The 15,792-nt window shown below is 47.2% G+C and overlaps 7 protein-coding genes across 7 annotated transcripts in view; 3 read left to right on the top strand and 4 right to left on the bottom strand.

The window, feature by feature from the left end:
• The window catches only part of F4817DRAFT_157685 (Yip1-domain-containing protein), a 1,838-nt gene extending 1,060 nt beyond the window's left edge, over nucleotides 1-778 (top strand). The window contains exon 3 of the mRNA XM_049298053.1: nucleotides 155-778. Coding sequence (XP_049157820.1) covers nucleotides 155-591 — 437 coding nt within the window. The 3' untranslated portion in view covers nucleotides 592-778. The remainder of the gene's footprint in view (nucleotides 1-154) is intronic.
• A 28-nt stretch (nucleotides 779-806) lies between these two features.
• On the bottom strand, nucleotides 807-1,980 carry F4817DRAFT_157682 (Rhodanese-like protein). Its single transcript, XM_049298052.1, has 2 exons — nucleotides 1,453-1,980; nucleotides 807-1,370 (listed from the first exon to the last, which is right to left on the bottom strand). The coding sequence occupies exons 1-2, from the start codon at nucleotides 1,726-1,728 to the stop codon at nucleotides 1,023-1,025; spliced, it is 624 nt and encodes a 207-aa protein (XP_049157819.1). The 5' UTR covers nucleotides 1,729-1,980; the 3' UTR covers nucleotides 807-1,022.
• A 513-nt stretch (nucleotides 1,981-2,493) lies between these two features.
• On the bottom strand, nucleotides 2,494-4,271 carry F4817DRAFT_359666 (cytochrome P450 61; the record flags this gene model as incomplete). The annotated part of the gene is made up of 4 exons (XM_049306191.1): nucleotides 2,494-2,532; nucleotides 2,590-3,841; nucleotides 3,895-4,045; nucleotides 4,115-4,271. The coding sequence occupies 4 exons, from the start codon at nucleotides 4,269-4,271 to the stop codon at nucleotides 2,494-2,496; spliced, it is 1,599 nt and encodes a 532-aa protein (XP_049157818.1).
• A 4,007-nt stretch (nucleotides 4,272-8,278) lies between these two features.
• F4817DRAFT_317238 (uncharacterized protein) lies at nucleotides 8,279-8,622 on the top strand (the record flags this gene model as incomplete). Its single annotated transcript, XM_049300781.1, has 2 exons — nucleotides 8,279-8,509; nucleotides 8,554-8,622. 2 exons carry the CDS (start codon nucleotides 8,279-8,281, stop codon nucleotides 8,620-8,622), a joined length of 300 nt encoding a protein of 99 aa, XP_049157817.1.
• A 71-nt stretch (nucleotides 8,623-8,693) lies between these two features.
• Nucleotides 8,694-10,450, bottom strand: F4817DRAFT_157628 (DASH complex subunit Ask1-domain-containing protein). Its single transcript, XM_049298049.1, has 3 exons — nucleotides 10,149-10,450; nucleotides 9,077-10,076; nucleotides 8,694-8,988 (listed from the first exon to the last, which is right to left on the bottom strand). Exons 1-3 carry the CDS (start codon nucleotides 10,344-10,346, stop codon nucleotides 8,861-8,863), a joined length of 1,326 nt encoding a protein of 441 aa, XP_049157816.1. The 5' UTR covers nucleotides 10,347-10,450; the 3' UTR covers nucleotides 8,694-8,860.
• A 145-nt stretch (nucleotides 10,451-10,595) lies between these two features.
• Nucleotides 10,596-13,668, bottom strand: F4817DRAFT_341827 (Spc98 family-domain-containing protein). Its single transcript, XM_049303814.1, has one exon. It carries the CDS (start codon nucleotides 13,520-13,522, stop codon nucleotides 10,643-10,645), a length of 2,880 nt encoding a protein of 959 aa, XP_049157815.1. The 5' UTR covers nucleotides 13,523-13,668; the 3' UTR covers nucleotides 10,596-10,642.
• Nucleotides 13,669-13,858: 190 nt separating this feature from the next.
• On the top strand, nucleotides 13,859-15,619 carry F4817DRAFT_341825 (CT20-domain-containing protein). The gene is made up of 2 exons (XM_049303813.1): nucleotides 13,859-14,288; nucleotides 14,352-15,619. The coding sequence occupies exons 1-2, from the start codon at nucleotides 14,036-14,038 to the stop codon at nucleotides 15,113-15,115; spliced, it is 1,017 nt and encodes a 338-aa protein (XP_049157814.1). The 5' UTR covers nucleotides 13,859-14,035; the 3' UTR covers nucleotides 15,116-15,619.
• Nucleotides 15,620-15,792: the final 173 nt, after the last annotated feature.

Raw genomic sequence — 15,792 nt, 5'->3', positions numbered from 1 at the left:
GTGCGCGCGCTTGGCCTCGTGGCCGGCGCCCCGGCCCGCGCCCGCTGGCCCCCCCCCCCGCCCCCGGCCGGCCGGCGGCCCCCCCGGCGCGGGGGGGGGGGGTATGAAAGGACAGGAAGAGAGAAGGAACTTATGCTAACGAAGATACATCTAGGCGCTGCTGGTCTCATCTACGGATACACTCTCGGAATCCCTGTAGTTCTATTCGGCGCACTACGATACTTCGGTTCCGAATCTGCGAACCTACTCGAGTGCTGGGCGCTGTACGGGTACTCAAATCTGATTTGGATCCCCGTGGCGCTGATCAGCTGGTCGCCCATCACGATCCTCAACTGGGTTTTCGTGGGTGTCGGGTTCGGTCTCAGCGTCGCTTTCTTGCTGCGCAACTTATACCCCGTCCTCAGCGCTACCGATCGCCAGACCAGCAAGATTCTGCTTATCCTTGTTGTGGCTCTGCATGCTGGCCTAGCGATCGCTATTAAGGTCCTGTTCTTCGCCGCTGGAAGCCCCGTTGCGGGAGACAAGCCGGGTGATACGCCGCCTGCGACTGGAGGGGATAAGCCGGAGGGCAATGCCATGTTTCTTTTCTAAGGGAGTATGTGTTATGTGTATCTATTCGTATGGGAAGAGAAGAAAGATGTGCCGAAATGGCAAGGTCAAGAATAAGATGGGAGACTTGACCTGGTATTATGCTTTTATGGCGTTGGGCAGGTTATATGTCATTAGGTAGTGTTATGTACACTACCTCTAAGCTAGCTGATACCTTTCCGTTCTAATGTATCATGAGATTAGTTTCACTTTTGACCTTGACTTGTTATTTTCCTTCTATCTCTCGTCTAGATTCAGAGCTCTAGATAGGTCTTGAGTTCTCTCTTGCTTGCTTTATTTGTACATGCCGAGATTGGAAAGGTAGAGTATCAGATAACTAGCCTTTCAGTTGTCATCATATCTATTCAAATCCCTCATGTCTACAATCCTCATAGGTCCTTATGTCGACCTTACCTCACCTCACCTGACTCCACCTACCGCTCAATCTTCCCCCCCTTCTGCACCCAATCCAGCCAGCTCCCAGGGTACTCGCCCACATTCTTCCAGCCCGCCTCGCGCGCGATCTGCGCGGCGGCTCGACTGCGCACGCCGGCCTTGCAGTAAAACACCACCACCTCCCCGTCGCTATCGGGCGGCGGCCGCTCGAACCCGAATCGGTCGGCGAACTCGTCGGCCGGGATGTGGAAACTGTCCGGCGCGCTGGCGATCGGGACGTTCAGGGCGCCGGGGATGCGGCCGGTCGTGGATAGCTCCGAGGGCTCGCGGGTGTCGATTATGGTGACTTTGGGGGTGGATGTTGGGGTGGATAAGGCGGCGTTGATCTGGGAGGAGGGGGTTAGTTATGTAGTTAGTTGGTGAGGGGGAAGAGGGAAAAGGGTGAGTGAGGGGATCAAAGTAACGCACCTCTTCAAAATTCCATATCTTACTCCCGCTCCCGGTTGCCGAATCCGAGGACCACCGAACGCTTGTAGGGGCGATGCGCCGAAACAACTGTGGTCGCGCAAACCCTCTCGCCGCCCCTTTCGCAGCCTGCTGCGGTCCTAGAGAAGTCGTGCCGAACGAAGCTCGCAGTATACGCGCGGCTGTAGGAATAGTAGCCGAGCCCGAACCCGTCAGTCGGGAGCTTCCCCCGCGCAGAGCGGTAGTAGCGCCGTTTATCGCAAGTCGTCGTGTCGCCATCGCGGGGATTTTTCGATTTTTTCTCAATGTGCTAGCTAGCTAACCTGGGATATTTCCAAGTAAAAGCTTTCCAATCGCGTAGATATATATATATATACCTAGGTTAAATAGTTTGCTCACGATTGCTTGCACTACTATGTACAGCTGAGCTGGACAACGTACAAACAGTTTGCCTACATGTAGGTAACTAAGTGCTTCTATGGTTTAGGTAATTCAACGGTCTAGCAACATTGAAATGAAGACAAATTGCCGAGCTTGTAGCTCTTGATTAGGTAACTTAATTGTAACCGTGATGTCACAGTTACATGTAGGCAACGCAAGGGTACCTGGGTACTTCTATTATAAGATTTGAAGGCAAGGTCAGGTTGCCTATCACGACTTAACGTCAGCATCCTAAAACTGCTCTTGTGATTAAAGCTTGAAAGGAGTTTTAACATTTCATCCCTTTCTTTCTCTCGGCCCTTCATATTATTAAAGGGTATTATCGACCCTTAATTCTTTTTAGTGTCGACCATTCTCGTCCGACCTCTTAGGCCAACCTAACGTTACAAACCCCGCTAGGTTCAAGGCAAGATATCATGATTGTTCAAAAATTAGGTCTGATTCGGCCGCTATGGACATTATAACAGTCGTTGGTATCGACATCCCCGACCATAGCTTATATACAAGACCAGTATTACTATTACTATATTCGTCCCTTTCGTTACACGGCAACATTGCCCTTCTTAAGCTTTTTCATACTAATGTCATTCCTGGTTAAGGACATTACCATTTCCTCTCTTCAAATGTTAGAGGGCAGTCATCCTAATAATAATTAGCTTTGAGCACTTCCAAGTGGAATGCGAAATATGTGGAACATACCTTGGGGAAGATGGTCGCAAACACCTTGATCTCATCCGAGTCAGGCGTTGCGTGGTGTTTCCAGTCGAGCTCAACCGAGGCCTTCCCGATCATAAGGGCCAAGTTGAGTTGAGCGTAGTGCTGACCGAGACAGTAGTGAGGTCCAGTTCCGAAAACGAGGTAGTTCTTGGCACCCTTCTCCTCAGCGTCACCAGTATAGTATCGCTCAGGATCGAACTCGTCGGGGTTCTCGTATACTTCAGGATCACGAAGAGCGACATATGTAGTTGGGATGATCATGGCACCCTTGGGGACGGTATAGTTCTCGGTAACGGGGAAAGCCTTCTTGGCCTTGTAGGGCACCATGATGACAGGAGGACGCCATCGGAGAAGCTCCCTGACGACTGCACGAGTGTATGTCATCGACTCAAGCTGATCCAGGTTCACAGGGGCATGGATGTCGCCGTTTCGCACGCGGTAGTTCTCCTCGCGGACGCGGTCTAGAACATCGGGTCGGTTGGCCAGGACCTGGAACATGTTGGTGGCTGCGCTCGAGGTAGCGTCTTGGGAAGCGAAGAGGAACGTGAAGAGAGTTCGGGCAATTTCCATATCGCTGAAATCGCGCAACAGGGGCGACGGCTTTACCATGCCTTCGGTTGAGAGACCCTTTTCAGTAGCTTCGGTCCATCTCTTGGAGGCGAGAATATCCTTGATCCAGGCGTCCATGATGCAGGTGATATCACCACCGGCAGCCATGCGAACCTTTGATTTGGCAGCGCATTTGGCGAGCTCGTCCATAACCATACGTGCAGCTTGCTTGCCGTACCAGGTTCGGGTGTAGGGAATAATGATCGGGAAGTTGACAAGATCGAGAGCAGCGGTGACTAGGTAGTAATCATCGGCGATCTTCTTGCAGGCAGAGTCGGGCATGTAGTATCCGGCGAAAGTTCGAAGCGAGACGGTACACATAAGCTCACGGAACTCATGCATAAAAGGGATGGGCTTTCCTCCGGCCTCTTTTGTCAACCTGAGAAATCTAGCGAAGTACTCCTTGTAAACAGCCTCCTGGCCGGGAAGGTAGCTTTCGAGAGCTCGTCGGGTGAAGAGACCATTCAGGCCTTTGCGATAGTCAACGTGGGCCTTTCCGTCTAGGAACACCCAGCTGTCCTCTCCGAGGATTTTCGTGGCGATGTCAACAACGCATGGCTTCACGTATGTCGGCGAGTTGAAGACTTTGCGAGACAAGTCGCGGGTAGAAGCGATAACAACAAACCTAGCACTGGGTTAATAAATCTCGACAAGACGTGGTGTGGAAAAAGCGCATACTTGTGGAAGACGGAGACACAGCTCAAGGGACCGCTGTACCACTTCGCCTTGTATTCTTCGAATTTGGGATTGAGAGACTCTAGGAAAGGGCCCATGAATGGCAGCTTGAACGCTGGTCCAACGATAGAACCCTTTTGTACGAAATAGCTGACTGTTTAAATCTCTGTTAGCCAACGCGATTCTGCCCATACCCAAACTCCAGAATATTACTAATACGTACTCTGATCGTACGCGACAGCTACGGCAATGAGAGTAAACACCCATGTCATAACGCTCGCATTCGCGATAGTGTTGACCATATAGTCAACCTGGGGAGGCAGGCCCCCGACCGAAAAGTCGGCCAAGGGCGACGTGAAACTCGTCGCATTCGCAGCCATGGTGACCGCCAGCAGGAATTGTATCGGGCCGCTTTTGGTATATGGTATATTGCGCCGAGGTCTTCTGTGTAAGGTAGTCGTGGGAGAAGCGCCCAATATATCCCGAGATCCACCAGAGGAGAAGGAATGGAGGGGGAGGAAGTCAGAATTAAAGGACGGCGACAACCCTTCGACACGAAAGAGAGGTTGACCTAAGTAGAAAAGGTGAAAGGGGTGAAGGGAAGGGCGAGGTAGTGGTGGATATTTGCAGGAAATCTAAAGAAACCCACTAAAATTTGTTGGACTGGGAATATTTGATTATCGGACAGAACATTGAACCCTTATTTTCTGAATGATTCACACCCCTGCAATCGACATTACTCCCGCAATCTTATGCACGGATAGTGCGATATCCGCGCCTTCGGTACTTGTACGAATTCATACAAGCCTTGGGTAGGTTAGGTACCTAGTTTTTAAGTTTCCAGGAGTACCTGCGTTCAAGCGTTATCGCGATTCAACTTGAGTCCAGTCATCTCTAAAATGCCATTACCCTTTGCACCTGATTGGTTGGCCGAGATCTATGCATGCATCTATACTGCTCGCTCTTACTCTGCATAGTATGAATGTTACAGAAGCTACTCCCCTTCTCAATCCCGCATAGATAGAAAGTACCACAGGTGTGTGATAAAGCAGGGGCAGTTACATGTACATGCCTAGTTGGAACGCATGCAGCAAGTAGGAAGTACCCGTTAACCTACACTATGTCTCATGTGGGGAGCTAACCTTCTTCACTTTGACATTAGCATTGATGGACATTAGTAATTTGCTTCGCGCAAAAAAAAAAAAATCAGTATTACATATCCACAACAGCGCGTACCTGCGCGCATCTCGACGCTAAACATACGAGTATTCTCGTCTTCATTTTATCAAGAGGAACGATGTCGAGTCCGCAATGGCTACCCATCAGATCATTCACATACGTCTACTATATCCATATCGGTTCATTCCACGAGCGCTTTGTTGACAAAAATGACAAGATGACAAAAATGCCCCTGTCCTGAGGTGATGCAATGCAAGTCACCTCAGAGGAGCTAGGTACCGCGCCCAGGACAGGTTTAATTACTTTGGAATTGGCCAATCATCGGAGCTGAAAGTCTCATTCCGCTATTCACCGCTCCTCAATTCGTGGCCCAAGCTTGCAGCTTGCTAACAACCAGAATACGAATACGAAAGGCCTAAGTTCGGATTGCCAGGATGCGGAGGGATGGTTAAATTGATGCAGAATTCATTATGTCGATCATTCCTGTTATCTAAATAACATATTTATATACATAACCAGCATGTCATTCCCGTAGGAGCGGCTTCCTATTAGCAACCCAAACTTCAAGACGCCTTTAGCGTCTAAAAGCTATCACCACCAGGCGTAGTATAATGGAACAATCATGACTTCAGCTCTAACATAAGGTTACCATCATTAGTTTGATATCGAAAAAGACAGATGCTACACTTAACAAAAAGATTAGAATGGCTTCGAGTTCAAAAAGCCGGGGGATAAATGTCTATTCATATTCGTACTGATTATAGTCGAACGACTATAGACCTTGAATAAGACTTACTTATCTTAATCAAACGAAACTTATACATAGAACAATATATTGAGTTTAAGTTTAGTCTTCAGTCCCAGGTTACTCTTATACGAACACTGGTAAATACGCATAGGATTTAAAGAGGGCTTCGAAACATGGGACGACCGCATTCCATCCAACTACATACTTCAGTACCTTATTTATATATAACGAAGCCTAAAGTCCAAAAGGCAAATTCCTAAAGGTGGCTTAGAGATACTTTGTACGCAATAAAATGCCATCGACCGTCCTTGAATACGGTATGGTAGCAACAAGTCCAAATACCAACCTTATAGTCAAGGATAATTAAAGTTAAGAATATCCTCTGAGCGAAACTCATATAACTTTGACCACAATATCCCAGCGCGTGCATGTAGCGATGGTTGAAGTGTCATGCTAAGACCGTTTATCTCGTCTGATCACCCATCCTTATTAAGGTATTCGAAACTAGAGGCTTATTTTTAAACACCTATTCTTCTGAACTTTCATCAATAACATGAGTATACATCCATGGGCTGATAGATGATACTACATTGGTAAGCGTTTTCGGATATATAGTGCATATAAGATAGCAAATTGAGCCTATATTGTATTGTAATATCATCTGAAATATTAAAATGGTTCATGTAGGCAATAGGCAGGGAAGAACTCTTCATATACTAGAATAAATAGTATAGCATTTGCTATTATTCAACTTAAAAATAATGGCCTATATATTTCATGTGTTGTCAGAGCATATACTTTGAGCATATGAATCTTAACATTATAATCAGAACTTGGACTTATTAGTATAGCCTCGTCAACGAGCATTCAGTTTAACAAGCCTCTTTAACTAGAGAGTTGAATTTAGGCACTGTTTCATTTCTGCATTTCCCATCAATTACTTACACGTAGCTATTCGATGATTAGCGCACAATAAGACTACATCTCATAGCGGCCATCTCGTATAGAGCTGGCAGACGGTACGATAGGCAAGGGAAAATAAAGGGTTGTTCGAGCGTTGGAAAATTTCACATTGTATTCTCTACAGACACGGCCAACGAGTCTTCTGTAGAGCACAAGTGCTATAAGGCGAAGAGAAAAGGAAAATCAACGTACGTAAGAAAGGAACATGTAATGCTAAATGAAGACATCGTGACAGTGGATTTGAATGTCGTCAGTGCTATACGTGTTCTGCATGTCCTAGCGAGGAGCACTTCCAAGTACCTGACCTACTTACCCCAAGTAGAAGCTCTACAGACTAGGACGCGAATTCTAATCGGTGCCTGTTTACCCGGCAACTCTAGATTCCGTCGTAAGAAAATAGCTTTGGCAAGGCTATTAGCGGCATGCATGATAGTGCGACTGAGTGAGTCAGGACAGAAACTGACGTTGCGTGCCGAAAGACTAGTTTTTTTTTGACCAGCTAATGCATGTGAATATTATCTAATACCCAACCTACCTAGTCTTAATGAGGCTGAGCTGACGATACCGACTCACGTATGCTTTGCGGGGGCCCAGGCAACATTTACACTGCCTATTCTTCGGAAGAGATTAGGACGAATTTCTGTAAGGCAGCAATGTTGCAATAATTGCTTTGTAATCTTTTCCCCTTGGGGGCTTTGGTGGTCTTTGATAATACTACATATGTGATGTTGGGGGCCGTTTTGCATGGGGGCTCGGTGTTCGGATATGTACTCGAATAGGAATAAGTTGAGTTTCTAGAACAGACTTGCCCATGAAGTATACTATGTACGCGAGGTCTATTTGCATAGTGTACGCATATAGTATTAGGTGCTTTACCAGGAGTACATATACTATTTCTTGGCAGATCTCATCTTCCACGTCTCTCTTGCGTAGTGAGGTATCGTCAGCACTTAAGGTCTAATGGGTTGGGATGACGAGTTCTTGGAGTATAGTCGTTGGCATCATTACCTATATCCAACCCGACTATCATTATCTTATCCTTGTATTCAATGACCTTAGCTTTGACTCACACGGGATAATGTGTCTAGATAGGAGGTATTAGCTAGTATCCGAAACTAATTTGCCTCGTTACAATGTGAGATATATTACCCAAAGCGGTAGTATGCCGCGATACAATAGAGGGTGTGACTACGTATATATATATGGGCATATCGATCGTGTATATATATCCAAGATATAACACGTCCCCCCGCTCCCTTGCCCAACAACTATATTTCTTGCCTTTTAGCTATCAGATCATCAATAACCAACTGGCATCATAGCGCGTCAACCTTAGGTAAATAAGTAACTTAGTTTTGCAAGGGGCTCGGACCTAGACGGCTACGTCTTTTCACTTATTAACCCGACGGAAACATCTACTAGAGTCACGGTTGTCTACTCTGAATAAACCTATCATCCTCAACAGTAGACAAGCAAACCTACGCACAACAAGACACCATGAGCCAACCACAAGATAAAACCGCCGTCGACGTCGAAAAGGCCCAGCCTGCTTTCTCCGACACGGCCTCCATATTCTCCACAAGCTCATTCGGAAGCGCCAAAGCTCTGTTCAAGAAACACACCTCAAACAAGTCCAGCAAAGCCGATGGTTCCAGCTCCAGCTCCAGCTCCGGCTCTAGCTCTAGCCCCACCCAAGCTGAGTTGAACCGGATCGCGCAGCGGAACCAAGTCAGGATGAACTTCTAAGCTCCTTTGCTATACTACTACGCAAGAGACACCTTATTCGTCTTTTCGAGATGGCTGGTTACTGGTTATTTCGGCGGAGGGACGAGGAGATGTAGATAGGATGATGAGGACCACGTCCCGGCAAGAAAGCCTGGTATTTCTGGATTGATGGACGATGAACACAATACATGTTTCTTAGAACGGGAGGAAATATCTTGGTATAGTTATGCGCAAGAAACGGCGCAACATGGTAGGAATGGGAAGTAATAAATAAAGGGGTATCTTCTGTTTTGTCTAGGTGCCTACTCGTACTATAATAACAATAAATATTGCCGACAACATATTTTCCGTGTCTTAGAACGTATCGTCCAAGATATCCTGATTCATCTTGACCATCGTCGGGCTGTACTCGGACGAATCCTCCGGTGCCGCGCCGGCCGTGATTAGAATATCGTCGACGATCCGCCTGCTTGCCTCTCGTGCTTTTTTACTCCTGTCAGTATATCTTACAGCTATATAGACTTCATAAAGGAGTTATAGTAACAAACAAAAAAAAAGAATTCGACTTACCAGGTGTCTGCATAAGTTTACTTGGCGGCAGCGCAAACTGAATCGTCTTCGGCGGGCTCATCCCACCGAAATCGTCATCGTCATCACTGTCCCAGTTGATCTCATCTGGATCCTTCTTGGCTTTACCCTTGCTTAGCCCCTTATCCCTAGCCTCCGCGAAGATATCTCTCGTCTTCCTTGCCGTACCCGGAGTCTGCACACTAACTCCTGGTGTTCTTGGAGTATCGCTTATAGCTGGGCGACCTCGTGCTAGCCGTATGGGCGACATGTACAAGTCGCTCCGCAGCTTCGGCATCGCTATCTCGGGCGAGCTCATCGGACTCTCGGCCCATAGTGCCCTGCGCGTCCGGTCTTCCTCTCCTTCGACGGGCTTGGCGGGGGATCTGCCGCGGAGACCGCGCGATTGTGGCGGCAAGGCAACGGTTTTGTGCGGAGTAGCCTGAAGTCGGTAATTCTTGTCGAGGATACGGTGCAGTAACGGGTCTTTGTGCTTGCTGGCCGCAGACTTGGGTGCTGGTTCTTCTAGTAAGGATGAAGAACGCGGCGTCATCGACATATCCGGTAGCCTCGATTGATTGCTTGTCCTCGTGTGGGCTGGCAGTTCTAAGGTGTCGTCGTCATCGGCAAGTAAATCGTCCTTAAAGATAGTGTTCTCGCCTTTGAGTTCGCGCCGCAGCTTCTCGTAGGGTGACTCGAAGTCGGCAAACTGTGGTTTTTTCATGTGCGGTAGTGATTTCGTAGACGGTGCCCGTGGTGTGCTTCCCGTTATCTCGGCATGGTCAAGGATGGAGTCATCGGGCATGTCGTGTTGCTCCTGGTGCTGCTCGGCGTAGCCCGACTGCTCGTCAGTCGTGTCCTCCTCAGTAGTAGCGTCGTTATAGTTAGATGTCGTGTCCTCTAGAGCCGTCTCTTCAGCTGTAGTAGTCTCGCCATCGCCGGCTAGTTCTTCGTAACCGGAAAGAGACACGTTGGCGGATGCTTCGAAGAATTGCTTCCAGAACTAAACAATAGAAAATAGGTAAGTCAATAAGTCAATAAGTGTATAACGAGCTGTTTGTAAACCTGCACATACTTTAGACGCTTCCCAAACAGCTTTTGAATGCTCGCCATATTGCTCTACGAGAGGTAGGATGCTGGTAGTGACAATTCGGTGCGCCTTGTTGAAGTTGTGGTCAATTTCTTGTAGCGTGAGGGTAATTGACTGTTCTAATTTCTCCAATTCCTCTGTCAAGGTTAGATTCCTTGCTGACGACGGCCCAGGTCGAGACATGTTGTTAAATTGGCATGTAGGGATAAAAAGTTGAAGGATGAAGCTAAGTAAATTGTTATGCGCCGAAGGACACAATTTACATGTACCTACGTACTTGCTGATTTGAGTAGTGGGGTTCGTGGTTGCGCGTTAGGAACGCGATGCGGGGTTGCTAAGGTACAGGTACTTTATAGGTGTACTTAGAAGGGGTGAGCCAATTAAGGGGCTAAAAAGGGGTAAAAAAGATACAGATGTCAAACTACAATTGTCATGGAATCTTATTCATTTGGGGTATCTTATGTTTTTATTTTAGGTAATTAATTCCTCAAGTGACCGTAATAACCTGACATATCAAGCTTGATCAACAGTTTATCAATGGTATTCTCCTCCTTGACGTCCTCACCACGTCTTCCATCATCCGCCATTATATCGTTTGCGGTCGGTTTCCCTTTAAGGCCTCCCTTCTCTTGGAGAGCGCGACATACAGTTATGAAAATGTCTACCTTCTTCTTGAAGGCATCATAAAGACTTGTGGGCGATAAGCCCTGAGTTTTGCCTTCCTCATTACCTGATGCCTCTAGGCGGGCTAATTTGGAAAACTTTAGAATAATACTAAAAATGTCTTCTAGTAATTTCATAACCGGTTGTTGTCGTTTTCGAAGCAATAATGCATGCATGATGTGATCAAGTAGTCGTTCGTGCTCTTCTCGTAGCTCATCTGGGCTGAGGATTCGTGCGTCTTGGGAATCAAGGTCTGATTTTGAAAGGTTATTTTCTATATCTGCCAGTCGGGTTTCAAATTGTTTCCATGGCATCTCAATGCCCGTATCAAAGAAGTACGAGCTTATACTTGTAACGAAATTATGTGCTTCAAAGCGAAACCGTATTGAAGTATTGCCGACATGGTACCAATTAGATGTCCTCGCAAGAGTATCTCGAAAGAGTTGTTCAACAACATAGAGCATTCGGAGCACTCTAAGCAACAACCTGAATATTTTGTCGTACTTGAGTAGAATCACTGGAGCAAAAATCGGTGAGAGAGGAGCAGGAGGCTTATACGAAAGCCGAAGGAAGTCCAATGCTTCCAATGAGCCGGGGTCTAAGCATTTGTCGATTTCCTCGCTCGAAAGATCTCGTACACCAAAGCTAATGTCGCCGGGTAGATCATATTTCCCATCTATCGAAGGAACCGTCTGAGGTGACGAAGGCAGATAATTTTCTGCTAGAACCCCCATCAAAGTTAACCGAAGTTCCGAACTGGCCGGAGGCCAAGTATCTCTTCCACTTAAGCGAAGTCCCATTGTACCACCACTTAGAGCAACACCCGCCTGTCGTTCAGCAGTGTCAAGGTTAGGGTCAAATAATGCGTGGGAAAGGCGACTACAGAACATGCCGTTCCCGAGTAGATGGAATTGCTTTTGCAGGGATAAATGATCTCGTAGGTGATGTGCACTGAAGAGTAGCTTCATATATTCCCGATTGATGACTCGTGCTTGTGCTGCAACGAGCGGCCCGAAAGAATAATATGGTATTAATGACCAATGCGGTGAGAAGTCGGAAATCTCCTGCTCGACAATGGCTGCCGTCTTGAATAAGTCATCGTTAAGCAATCCTGCCAAGTTGTCTTCCCCGGAAATTGTAGTTGGTGGCTTATCGAGCGCTGCAATAGAAGCTAGTAATTGTCCTTCAAGTTCAGTTTCCCCGTGCCCAAAAAATTGCAAAGTATAATTCCCATTTGGTAAACTATCAGTCGAGTTCGTTAGCTGACATATACCACTTCCCTCTGTAGGCCGATGATGTAGACTTTTGGACAGGCTTTTCTCGTAGGCTTTTACGTCTTCTTGAAAACGTTCTATGGATTTCCAATTGAAGTGCCATTGGAGAGGGGGAGGGTTGCTTTTGGTGATAAGCTCCATCTGGCAGATTGGATGTTCTGGATGATGTGTGCGAAGGAGCCGTAGAGTTTTGCCAGTCTCGAACATAACTAAAGCCACCTCGCTCGGAATAAACGTTGGCATACGCTCCTCGTCAAGGATGTAATCGAGCTCGTCGGCCTCAAATCCCAAATCGTCTACGACCTGAATATTTCCGACTTTGATAAAGCTGTTCCCAGGATCCTCTTTGGTCAATGGTACTCCTCTTTCGGTTCGAACCCCTATCCACTTCTCTGCGAACTGAGTCCAAGGCGTAGAGACACGTGACAGGACTTCACGCATAACTTCGCTCAAGAGCGCATTGCTATGCTCTAGTGACTGAGCTTCCTCGAAGACGAGGGATAATGCTTGCTCATCGGTCCTTGTCTTTGAAACATTCAATATCAAATTTTTGAAATATGCGAGCACTATTTGGATGGGTTGGATAAGTGACTTCAACTGTAGGAGAGACCGTATTTGCCTCGCCCTGGCTCCGAGGATCTTTTGAATGGTCATTAAAGTCATATCCACGGCCTTCGCGATAGCCACCCTGACTGCACCCGGCCGTGTCTCATATATGGCTTGTACATAGGTTGAAAGAAAACGAGTTGTGTTTCCACATTCTAGACAACACTGTTGAAGGCCCTGTAGGACTTCTAAAGAGTAACCTGAGATTCTCATCTTGTCTAGATTAAGAATGAAACAAGCTTTGTTCTCGTCCCATGTGAAAAAGACTGAACCTCTGCCAAACGCAAGGCCTAACAGGGCTGTAAGATACGGGCTGGTTTGAATAACATTGCTTTCGGAATTCCCAATATTGAGGGGATCTTCTGTGTGTTTAATTGTAGCGTCATATGTTCCTGGCCCGGCTTCCGTGATAAATAATGGTGCCGGCTGAGGAGTATCAGGCACCAAGAAACCGTCCCATGTTTTGTACTCGAATTCAGCTTTTGCTGGTTTTTCCTTCAAAAGCCACGAATCGTCAAACACATCAAGGTCATGCAAATTTACGTCATGAAGTGTTTCGGGAATGGGGGCAATCCGGTAGTCTGTCTCATCAACCCCATTGAGATCTATAGGTAGTAGTGAATCGGGCAGCTTGAAGAATCCATCAACGTCTGCGTTGGCGGGCTTGACGGTAATATGGCCTTCAGCCGACTTATTGGAATCTGGAAGATCAGTATTGAAGAATTGGCTATCCGACCCAGATGAAAGCGTTAACAACTTTGAAGATAGGTTGTAATCTGGAAACGCGAATACGTCGGCAAAGTCTTCATCGGCCATCTTGTTGGCTTAGAAATTATAGGATTCATTTGCGTATTTGGTTGAGAACATTTCCATAAGAACTATCTGAGATACTGGCCTCCAGGATCATGAGATGGTCAAGTAATTGGAAGACGATATATCATGGTATGTACTTAGTGTTAGGTACTTAGTACCAAACGCGTAAACTGCATCAAAATGTCGTTTAACACAAGCCACGCCATTTAACAACCTTACCTTAACGCGCCTGCCCCGCGATCTTCTAAGCCACAGATCGTCTTAGCGCAAGACTTATGTACCTAGGTACCTATGTATAGCTTGGACCCTGGTTCTTATCGGAAGCTACTTCAAAGTTACATACCTAAAGCTCTGTTTAATTTGAATTTAACAGTCATCACCATGTCTCGGCAGTTTCACTTTTTTCAACATATTAACTTCATGGCATACATTCCTACCTGGTGATAGGTCGATTAAATTAAAATAATACTATACCGGAAGAATTTTTAATAGCCAATTCCTCCCGAGAAGGCCAATATGCCTCCCAAAAGGAAGTCTAAGGCCGGCGGTTTAGCAGAGGTGTCAACGCCAAAAGCGTCGTCGACTCCCGCGCGCGATGACGATGCCATGGATGTCGACACGCCGCAAGCTGCAGATACCCCTCGAGCCGCCGATACTCCTACAGCTTCCAAGCCTAATTTACCTCCGCCATCTGAGATCCTCAACAACCTCTGGACCGACGATCAGGAATCTTCCCTATTTAAAGCAGTTATTCGCTGGAAACCGTCGGGTACGCACCATGCGCAGCGCAATTATGGATCTTACTTTAATTTTGCGATCTAATTGTCTACAGGGATTCATAAACACTTTCGCATGATTTCTATTTCGGAACATCTCCGCAACCATGGGTTCGATCCGGACGTCGAGACGCACACGCGCATACCATGTATATGGGACAAACTACGGCTTTTCTACAATATGGATGCCATAGACGAGCGCGATAACGCCTTCGACTACGTTAAGGGCGAAACCGAAGGCCAAGATGAGGAGCCTCCTGAGCAGAAGTACAATTATTTCGACCTACCTGCGGACGACTTTCATGATCTCATGTGGGCCCGCGCGGCGGCCGGACCTGGTGAAGAATCGGCCCCGTCAGATGCAGAAGCGGAAAGTCACGAAAAGCACACGGTTCCTGGTAGGAAGCGCAAGCGTGGCAGCACTAGAGGAGGCCACGACGCCACGGCCGATGCGGCGAGCGTCGCTGGTAGTACCACGACGAAGACGCGAAGGTCTAGTACCATCGACGACACCGATCAGGAGACTCCGTTTCCCAGTAGTCCTGCGGGTCGGCCAACTGCAAGAGGTGCTAGGAGCCAGAAACGAGCTGCCGCGAAGGCGAAGGCAGAGAGCGTAGAGCCAGACGTCGAAGAAGAACCCGAGGAAGACGACGAGGAAGCTGAAGACAACGAGAGCGAAGAAGAGGGAGACGAAGAGGAAAGTGAGAAGGAAGAAGCCGATGCTGCCCCAACTACTAGATCCAGTAGAGGGAGCACCGTTACCAGGGGTCGGGCAGCCCGTGGGCGAGGTCGAGGGAAGCCAGGCCGAAAGAAGGGTTGAGAAACCATTGACCACTTTTTTCGCAATAATAAGCGAGCACAAAGCAGCCGGCTTTAATGTTCGGATCATAGAAGCGGACGCGGCGATAGGAGCCATCGAGAAGGCGAAGGCCTGATTCAAATATGCCTTTGTTGCAATAGGGCCAAGAGTGCGGTAGAGTGCGGCCCTTAGTCACGGGGCTGCTACTCGTGTTTGTCAATGTTTTTGCTGTTGAAGCCAAGATATGCCATGGCTATCGAGCGGATCATGCGGACTATCAACAAACAAGTAGAAGGAAAATCCTACAGGCCTAAGGAAGGGAGATTCCTAGATAGCATGGAAATGACCGCATCCGACTTTCCAATGGGCATGTCCCTAGGTCTAGACATGGGCTCTGATCGGATTAAGTGTGCGTATAGTCTAGGAACGTATTGAACTACGGCTATGTATGGTATCCTGCTTGTTTAGACCATCAGCCCTAGACTCTTAACAAGAATAATAATAATAAATGAAGCTATTCTTAAATCTACTGTCACTGCAAATGAAGAAACCGATCAACTGAATTAACGTTTATCATTAGAAATATCGATTTAGCGACTGATTGACCCCGTCAACCACTATACTTATACTTATCCTGTAAAATTCATGTCGTACATCATCCCGTAATTTCCACATCGGAACCCGTAGACATCCATCCC

This window comes from Daldinia loculata (assembly GCF_022478755.1).
Source record: "Daldinia loculata strain CBS 113971 unplaced genomic scaffold F4817scaffold_34, whole genome shotgun sequence".
Taxonomy (NCBI): Eukaryota; Fungi; Ascomycota; class Sordariomycetes; order Xylariales; family Hypoxylaceae; genus Daldinia; species Daldinia loculata.
Note: the sequence above shows the minus strand (reverse complement) of the source record. Positions and strands in the feature narration are given on the sequence as shown.

Coding starts and splice junctions, on each gene's coding strand:
- F4817DRAFT_157682 (XM_049298052.1), bottom strand. CDS start 1,728: ATGGCGACACGACGACTTGCGATAAACGGCGCTACTACCGCTCTGCGC. Junction 1,371..1,452: donor AGATATGGAATTTTGAAGAG/GTGCGTTACTTT, acceptor CCCTCCTCCCAG/ATCAACGCCGCCTTATCCAC.
- F4817DRAFT_157628 (XM_049298049.1), bottom strand. CDS start 10,346: ATGTCTCGACCTGGGCCGTCGTCAGCAAGGAATCTAACCTTGACAGAG. Junction 10,077..10,148: donor CTGTTTGGGAAGCGTCTAAA/GTATGTGCAGGT, acceptor TCTATTGTTTAG/TTCTGGAAGCAATTCTTCGA. Junction 8,989..9,076: donor TAAACTTATGCAGACACCTG/GTAAGTCGAATT, acceptor GGAGTAAAAAAG/CACGAGAGGCAAGCAGGCGG.
- F4817DRAFT_341827 (XM_049303814.1), bottom strand. CDS start 13,522: ATGGCCGATGAAGACTTTGCCGACGTATTCGCGTTTCCAGATTACAAC.
- F4817DRAFT_341825 (XM_049303813.1), top strand. CDS start 14,036: ATGCCTCCCAAAAGGAAGTCTAAGGCCGGCGGTTTAGCAGAGGTGTCA. Junction 14,289..14,351: donor TATTCGCTGGAAACCGTCGG/GTACGCACCATG, acceptor AATTGTCTACAG/GGATTCATAAACACTTTCGC.